At 33.6% G+C, this 9,576-nt stretch overlaps 1 protein-coding gene across 1 annotated transcript; it reads right to left on the reverse strand.

Annotated features, from left to right (window-relative positions):
• Nucleotides 1–460: 460 nt before the first annotated feature.
• On the reverse strand, nt 461–9,542 carry LOC148601800 (cysteine proteinase 1-like). Its single transcript, XM_088556860.1, has 11 exons — nt 9,082–9,542; nt 8,301–8,345; nt 7,127–7,240; nt 5,882–5,989; nt 5,274–5,359; nt 4,643–4,670; nt 4,131–4,235; nt 3,474–3,540; nt 2,828–3,049; nt 1,846–1,981; nt 461–1,347 (listed from the first exon to the last, which is right to left on the reverse strand). Exons 1-11 carry the CDS (start codon nt 9,135–9,137, stop codon nt 1,169–1,171), a joined length of 1,146 nt encoding a protein of 381 aa, XP_088412986.1. The 5' UTR covers nt 9,138–9,542; the 3' UTR covers nt 461–1,168.
• Between the last annotated feature and the right edge of the window lie 34 nt (nt 9,543–9,576).

Consider the following 9,576-nt stretch of genomic DNA (forward strand, 5'->3'; position numbering starts at 1 on the left):
ACAAAAAATGTGACAGACGAATGCGCCATGCAAATCACTATACCGCCATTGACATGAAAAGCGGGGATATAAAATAAAAAAAAAGAAAACAAAATAATTGAAAGTGGAGAGTCAGAATGAATACGTTTACACCCCCAGTAAAAGTTTCTTACAAGAATCAGGCAAAGTGGTAAAAATCAGAAATAAAAAGAAACATACATGTCAAAAACCAACCGATCTGACAATGTTACTTCACTCAAAGATAATTTCTCTATTTGTATCTCTGCATCATTGGACTTGTTCAGATTTTTTTCATTAGAATATTATAGAAAAATGAGGTTTTAGACAGAGTTATATGCCCTTGAACTGTTCATTTTTAGTGAAACTTTCAAAATGTTTTTTTTTCTTCATTCCATTGTTTAACACACTGCCTGATTCTTACAGAGACTGACAGTTGTAAAACACTAGGAATACACAAAGATAGCAATACAAATCTTTAATGAATTTCAATACATATTCAATAATCAAAGTTCAAATGAAAGACATCTGGTCATTTTTGTTGTCCAATTTCGTGTCAGCAACATAACAGTTATTCTGTACATCATATAATTACAACTGAATCATAAAAAAAGCGTCACGTTCAAATGATGGATACTACAACCTGTCCAATTAAACTTGGCATGGACTTCCGGTGTATAATACACCAAACTTTTCTTATTTGTCAACAACATACCAATGAAAGAGTTTATAATCGAAAGAATCAAGATTCTAGCAGGAATCAAAAGAATGTAATCAAGGGACAAATACCAGACATGGAAAACAAACAAAAACAACAAGGTACATAAATATAATGACCAAAAACAATACATACAAAGTAACAAAAATAAATGAGCAACTCGGACTCCACTAAAAAACTGGAAACGGGTGTCGATCCAGGAACTCTGAATTCCAAATACCAAGGGGGGACGCTCCAGCATTTTGTTATATTGTCTATATAATCAACTAATTTAAACTTTTCAAGCATTTAGTGGGGAACAGGCCCGCCCCAACTGGATCGGCCTAGTATGAAAAGTGTGCATGCATGTGAATGAACTCTCTATGATCGATAGTTTGTCACTCTAGTCCCTTGTATGACAAAAATGATTGTGATAAAAGTTCTAAAATCACATACACCGTAAGTTCCACAGACTTAGTTTACACCTAATACAGCTGTTGTAACCTGGGTATTTACACCACATACACCTGCACCTCTTTTTATTCTAAAATATCCATTTTCTCCCCAAGTTGGACCCCAAGAATTTTTCACTTTCCAGTAAGGTTTTTCTCCGAACCAAGATTTCTCCTTGCCAAATCCAACCAACAAAACAGCTGAAAAGTAAATATAATTATATTGATAAATTTCAAAAAGTGATTACTAAAACAGATTGAGCAGTTTGGCAAAGGAACATGCTGTGCATTTGGTGTCTCTTGAACTGACTGGGCTTTTAAGAAGTATGGTTGGAAGAGTGTAAATACAAGTAGAGAAATCTTATTTTTGTGTATGGAGAAAAAGAAAAGAGCTGTGGAAGGACTAGCTAGTTCCTGACTGAGCCTGATCAATTAAGTCAGCCCAACCTTGGAGATCAGAGATTGTTGTCGACAGTCCACGTGAGAATGAAATTAGTTGCATGAGCAGTGAAAACACAGTATTGAGATATAAGGTGTCTGAATCATTGTCAGTTACATTTGTGCTCACTATAATTCAAGACAATCGGGAGAAATTACAAAGTTGGTAATGAATTTGGGTATATGAGTATTGAATGATAAAACAGTAACTAAAAGATTTCAAAATTGTTTTACATGTACACAACAAAAACTATAACATACCGTGATTAATGCTCTTTGGGTCACAGAAAAATGGAGGAGATAAAACACCACTGTGGTAGAACATCAACCAATCAGCATTCAGTGCAATAGAGAGTGGTCCAATCTTCATTAACTGTTCTGCAATAAGTGTTTCGTTCTGTAAAAGATGAAAAAAAAAGGATTTTATTAGATGAAAAAAGTGTTCCCTTTTCCGCTTTAACACTGTGAATATGTTAGAACAGCTAATACATTTGAATTAAAAAATCTTGTGTATTGAATGAACATGCATATTATATCCCGCAAAGCAAAAACAAATGACTTGAGTTTCAAAAAAACGAAAGGAAGGAAACCAAAACAGAGACAAAAAATAAAATAATGGCTACAACAATGACGGAAAACGCAGACCAAACCTAACTACAGTAAACATCAATGTTCTCTACAAAATTCACCAAAGAAATAGTGATAAAATGCACACAGGACTTCATGTACCATCAGTCGACACTGTGCCAATATTCTTCACATACATGTAATATCAAGTCCTATACATGTACGTCACATAAAGATGTATGGCTTTCACGAATTCCCATAATCACATTATCTCATGAATGGAAACAAACAAAATATCGGCTAAAAAATTACCCTAGCATCAAAATAGAAGGACAGTTCAGAGATATCAAAATCGAAGTAAATGGCCAAAACGCGAAAACAAGAAAGAAAGACTAGCATACACACAATGTAGATGACAAACCCTACACGAAGTTGCACGCCTTGTTGTGCTAAGCTTATCCATACTCGTATAGGTAGTTGATATCGGGCAGCAACCGAAATTTCTAGCAAGGTATGCCCAATCTTTATAAAGTCATATACCAAATTTCTAATCAATTCATCCATGAGGAGCCAAGATAATTGCAACGAAACTCAGACGGACGGAATGCCTGACAAAGATATTCCAATATACCATCCACTTTGAATAGCGGTTAAAAATCTATATATATGTACATACTTTATCGATGGCCTTCCATTCTGCCACTTTAAGTCCACGGACATATCTTGATTTGTCCAGCTTGGCTAGACAACTCTGCGTCATGTTACAGTACGGGACAGGAGGTCCACACAGGGACTGGTTAAACCCAGGAGCTGGGCAGGGTAGGCAGTTGTTTTCTTGGTGTTTTGTATCAGTGTCACCACTACAGTATGGATAGTCGGTCCAGCTCTCTAAGCCACCCTAACGTAGGGAGGAAAATCATGTAAGTTTTATATTTATTGTGAGGCTAAACAGACTACAAGTCAAAGAAGTTGATTGGTGGGCTGTAAAATTTTCCGATTAAAATTATTTCAGCAATATTAAAAAGAACTCACAATTGCAGCGACAAAAATCTAATACCCTGTATGAATAACGATACAGTATATCGTTTCCTTCATCATGTGTGCGAAGTTTCAAAAATAAAAAAAAACAAAACAAAATTGGTTGGTACAGTATTAAGTGGTGCTTTCTAGCAGGTCAATACAATGATTTAGATATGGGAACTAAGGTCATCAGGCACCGATCCACTGGACAAACTGACTACAAAAAAATGTAGTTGGAAACATAATTAATATTCATGGACATTTAATCTTAAGGTAGAAATACAGTAAAACAGAATACCTACAGCTCTTATAATGTACTGATATGCCAAATATGGCCACCCACCAAATACACCACAATCTGCATTCTTCCTTAAAAAAAACCAAACAAACAAAAACGTAAGCTTAAAGTTTTGAGAAAAAATAAAATGCATTTCAAAGTGTTTTCATTCCGTCTTAGCTTGGGTTTTCGTTATGTATTTAACATGTTCTAGACATTTTTGCATCCGAACATAAATGAAGTTTAACAGTGATACCTATTTTGCATAGATTAAATCAATATCATCATACTAAACAGTTATCCTCAACTTAAAATGAACAATTACCAAGACTGTAACAAGAAAAAACAAACCTGAAGAAAATTTTCAAATATTATACACTGAATTCTTTCTGTATTCATCTACTCCCGACCGTGACATTTTTAAGCAACTTCGCAGGTGTATCTACAAAATCAGAGGACTCTACACTACCGGTGCACCTGATCCATGCTCCCAGATTTTAGCGGATTCCGGGTTGCTTGTTTACTTTTGTTTCTTTACATGTGCTGCTTTAGGTATTTTATGTCATTTATTGTCTGTGTCTCTTCTCATTATCTAGTCTTTATCCTTGGAATATAATCTTTTGAATTCCACAGATCAGGGTTCAATAAATTACTATTTCAATAAAAGATCTCTTAAAAATACCTTTTCACATCTTCAAACCCATCACAATCCACGACTTGTTCCACAGACAGGTTGGTTAATGGTTTGCCTGATATGGCCCATTGTCCTTCAATGTTACCAATAGTGCTGAAATAGATACATGAATCATTGTAATGAACAATAATTTTAAGTGCTTATATCTTTCTTTGTTTTGGATTTTCGAAGCGAATTGTACTGTGGCAGACCCAGGAGTAAAGTTCCAACCCCAAAGACCTTCCTTCTGTCAGAATAATATGTTGATTTCGTGTATATTTTTTTGCAAAATGAGCAAATAATAGTGGAATCCCTTTTCGTTCGGAACCCTCTGGAACCCAGTCCTTTTAAAAAATCTCTGGATCTGTCACTTCTGTATATAGCACTTGAACTTGCTGAAAAGGGCCAGCACTCGGCTATCACTATACTAAGCACGTTTATCTAAATTTGGATTTTCGTGTCAACCATTTAGATTGACAACTTTACTACATTGTAAAGCAACTAATCATAAATCTACTTACCTAAAAGCCCAACAAGACCCAGCTGCACCTAACGAACAGACAGGCGGACATTAGTAAACATGTAACAACCCAATCATGAGACTGCATTTATGTATTTAATTTACAATCAAATTATCATACATGTACCCAGTAATACACTAGAGATTTATGAATTTTGCATTTTTGCATCATTGCTGGTTGCATTTCCATATAACTTAGCCCTCTGAAATCCACTTCATTAAAGACTGTGAAAGCTATTCGGCTGTAACATTTGAATGAACAAACACATCATCACTTTTTTCCACTAAAGTGTCAAGAAAGTTTCTATTTTTTGCTGTGCGAGATTTTATATCTCAAACATGCGCACTTTCCCATAAAATATAATAAGCCTCCTTAGAAAACCATTATATCTTGCCCTATTACCCTCGATCTTGCACTCGTACTTGTGTCAGATTCATATAATATCTTGCAGAATGTTGATATTGCATTGTAACATGACATTAAGTTTAATAAAAATAAAAATAAAATAAATAAAAATCAATAAATACAGCAATCACATCTGTAATCAAATTAATATCTACTATCACAAATGATTAAACTAAATTTTACTCGATGTACTAGTACTAGCAAAAACAAGTGGCAAGTATCTTACCTTGGTTTTTGACGGATGTGACGACATTCTTTGGAACCCAATCAAAGGAATCCGGTAGAGCAAAACTTCCCCCTTTTTTAATATATCTAGAATCGAAATATGTAATATAAGTTACGTACATGCACTTGTTAATCAACACATATAATAGAAAAAACTTACAAGTTTATACCATTGTTGAAATCATAGATCTATAGCAAGAAAGAAACCAACTCATTATGATTTAAAGTTATTTTAAATTATTAACATACTATCCATTTTATCTCTAACTCTTCAACATTTTTTCCTACCGTCGCAATTCCGACTTATTGTATACGAAACAATCTAGTCCGAATTTCCTCTGACCCTGCAACCCTCCTCTTTTTTATTTGGATATTGATACCCGACATATCAATATCCAAATAAAAAAGAGGAGGGTTGCAGGGTCAGAGAATATCCGGACTAGTAACAATCCTGGGCTATCGCCATAACAATATAGAATTCGGAATTTTACACGAAAATTTAACAGAAATACAACTTTAGGATAAAATCCGACCCCCTTTTGGCTTCCGCCTGACTCTCCGTATCAGTATAGTAGTTCTTTCAGTACATATACGATCTCATTAAGTTACCTTTCATTTTCAAAAACTGGAGGCTCCCTGTCAGGCATCAGTATTTTCTTTTTAAATTCTGCCAATGTCATGTCGGCAAATTGGTTTAAAGAAAATTTTGTATTGCCACTGTCAAATTAAATAAGCAGTAAATTACGATGTGCATATTCTTCGAGAGCTTTCTCAAACTATACGTAGGTTGGCATTAAATAATCTGAATATATAAAAATGAAATCATGTCGCTGGTATGAAAATGATTTAAATAGCTATAACTGAAATATTTTCTACCCAAAAGGAACAACAGTCATGCCAGAGATCTGTATAAAATCTGCTAGTCCCACGTGACAGTTAGTACGTAACTCATGTGATTCCGTGCATATATTACCAATTGTAAGTACTTCTGTACTAAGTGTTTAATTATCAGCCTTTCTCCACGTAAGTGACAGACAAAAGGTGATGGGTGCGTGTCAAAACCCCATAAAAGTCACTTTATTTCTTATTCGGTACGGTACGGTAACAGTTACAGCTTAAACCCTCTTAGTTTTTTTTGCATTCGGGTGTTGCACTCTATACAGACTGTACATGAAACAGTCACCTTGCAAGTTATCGAATTTCTCAAAAATGCAGATCTGTATGCATATAATTACGTAAAATCTGACATATGCCGTATATAGATTGAAAAAGCAGCGTTTGTTCGTGGCCTTTTCTTTATGACGAATCACCGGCCCCTACCATAAGCAATGTCTGGATTGGGACTGCAATAAAACGGGCTCAACATTTTTGCTATGTAAAGCAAATCAGTTAAGGTTAACATGTTAGTAATTAAGTAGCATTCTGTGTAAGAATCAGGCAACGGGTGGCACATAATATTTCTCAATCTGGTCTTTTTTGCCTCAAATATATTCAACTAGAAACCAACTAAAAAGCTATTTAAATTTATCCTAAAGCATCTGTGACGTAGATATTTCTTGACTGCTTATATAAGGAAGACGTCCGGAAAAAATTTCCAGCCATTTTTTCATAGTGCATTTCAACTAAATCTGACCTATCAATACCTTAAAAAGGCAAATTTTACAAATTGTACTTCGATGGTTACTGGAGGTTATCGGGTATAAATACTTGGTTTATGCAATAAAATCAGTGTTTTTTTCCATTCATGTGCCACACCTAATACAAATTTTGCCTGATTCGTAGACGGAGAAGTACTTAATTACACTGTTCATGTATGTATACCCGACAAATTACCTCATTCAGCAATCTTCTTACCTGTGCATTTTATTCAGTTTATTTATTTGTTTCAGGTTTTCTAGAAAAGTTAAGAATCTTCCATATTCTTCACCAAGAAGATTATATTCTTTTTCATGTTGTTGCTTCCAGGACCTGCAAAATAATAGTTAAAATTTTGAATATATTTTTTTGAATTCTTGGAACAGTTTTATGTAAATTATAACAAGTGATTCGCGATTTCTTCTAAATTTTAGTACACTATGTAAAATTCAATTGTTGGTTGCTACATGTAACCCTGTACATGTCACTTTTTCAAAAATATGAATGAACATGACTGCCGCTTATACAACCGCTTCCACAAACAAATGAGCCAATAGAAAGTTTGAAACTGTAATTTTTGTTTAATAGAACATATTTTCAATGCGACGTCAACATTTTTGAAAGACAAACGAATTGGCTAAGTAATTCATTTAAAACTTCAATTTCAAATTGCGGACAACCATGTCATCAAGTGGTCAGTCAAAACCAAGAAAGACGAGATGCACTAGAACAAGTTATAATGAGATAACATACATGTATATAACTACATCAGTTCAGCTTACAGACAATGGGATTTTAACACAACTGGTTGTTTGGTTGTTCAGGGATTTGAAACCAAGATTTATTTGTCCATTATCGTCCCCGAATTGAAATGGTATCTCTGAGAATTCACCCTCTATTTGCAATGTCATTGTCACAGAGAGGACCTCAAAGAAAAAAACACCGATACATTCAATGTCCAACATCATGATTTTAATGGGATTGTAATCCTGGGTTCCTCCTCCCCTAGAAACAATTAATGAATAAATAGCTTCTTTTGCCCCTTGATATTAACTTCCCCTTTCGTAAGATTTCAATTTGAGCTAAGACTAGTCAGACCAGAACCAGCTAGAGCCATTAACGTACTCCCGACATTGAGGCCAAAATTCAAACAGCAATTTATAGCAAATACGAATAATAGATCATATATGATAAATATATTATTCAAGTCCGGAATCAAAGAGGAAACAAATTCTCTAATTCTATATATTTGTTCAAGTGTTAAGTTATATGTAAAACATTGAAGTACCACTTTAAATATGAATTTAGAAACTCTCCGTATTTAAGTGCAAACTATAATAACCTGCATAGATACAACCAACATGACCGTCACACATTTTTATTTTTTAAATACCTAAATAGTTCTTTTGCTTCTACATGATCTTCTGGGTACATAAGGCTAAAAAGAAAACAAACTATATTTACCAGAGTACGGTTACAAGCTTGTAAGAACATATTGTACATGTTAAATTGCTAAATTACTAAAAAAAAAATGTATGCTTGCGTCATGAGTATTCATTTTCAAATAAAGCACCAATCAATTTATTACTGAATGACAATAATTAGAGATGCTCTTTGTTTAGCGAATCCCAGAGCTCTTCTCCGTAGTAAACTTTTATTTGATAGTGGGAGGAAGTCCCTATGGCCGGTATAGGTGTTAAATTTAAAAGTACAAAGTCGACATAACTAAAGTTTATTACATTTGTCAATTGATTTCTATGATTTAGAACATGAACAATCATTATGCAAGTACAGTTTACACAATTAAATTATATGTGATATCTTTTTCTACATGTAGAGACAAAAATAATTATAATATTATACAAATGTCAGTATTCCAATCATTAATACACGCCCCTATTTGAATTAGTATAAATGTTTGTATCGTTTTTTCCCCTAATATTTTTCTTATTAAACACGAATAAGACGAAAACGAAATCGATACAACAGACACTATATTAAATATGTGTCCGATGGCGCACCGTAGATCTGTAATGTTTTAAGTTACTCGATGTCAACAAAGGACTGTGACAAGCATTTTCGTTATATTTAGAAATAACATTGAATGGTGGTTAAAAAACGCAAATTAATAAAAACAATACAACTTCACTACTGTTATTAGCTTTATAACTTACCTGACAGCATTATGTATCAAAATTAACAGCACAAAGACGTCATGTGATCTCGCCATTTTCAAAACAAACCGTGTTATAAATAGAACAGTGTACGACGGACAGTATTGACCAAAAAAAAAAAAGTTAAGATGACCCGATGTATGTACCAGTACGTGTACCAACTACAAAAATGCTTTAATAGGTATACTGGTTAAATATTCATAAATATGACACTTAATTACACTTATGGAACATATTAGTAGTGCGCATGGGTAATTTTCTTGTCCTTAGTTGTGTTAATTATTTTCTAAACAAAGTTGGAGTCCTGTTATTATATATCTCATAATTTATTCATCATTATATACTCTATTATCGTTTTTGTTTCAGGCATATCTGTTCAATATATTTATAAAATATCTTGTTCTTTAGTATTCAATAAAACATTTAATGAGTGCTTTAAAAATATATACAGATGAAAATATAATAATTGCGTTTTTAAAACACCAACAAAAGCAT

This window comes from Perna viridis, chromosome 12, assembly GCF_037379345.1.
Source record: "Perna viridis isolate PV_CMFRI_1.1 ecotype Kerala chromosome 12, ASM3737934v1, whole genome shotgun sequence".
In the NCBI taxonomy this organism is placed as follows: domain Eukaryota; kingdom Metazoa; phylum Mollusca; class Bivalvia; order Mytilida; family Mytilidae; genus Perna; species Perna viridis.

Bases quoted from the DNA above. Each gene is read 5' to 3' on its own strand.
- LOC148601800 (XM_088556860.1), bottom strand. From the start codon at position 9,137: ATGGCGAGATCACATGACGTCTTTGTGCTGTTAATTTTGATACATAAT. The intron at 8,346-9,081 runs GTAAGTTATAAA...TTTTCTTTTTAG, and splicing joins TTGATACATAATGCTGTCAG to CCTTATGTACCCAGAAGATC. The intron at 3,050-3,473 runs GTAGGTATTCTG...TCCCTACGTTAG, and splicing joins ATCAGTACATTATAAGAGCT to GGTGGCTTAGAGAGCTGGAC.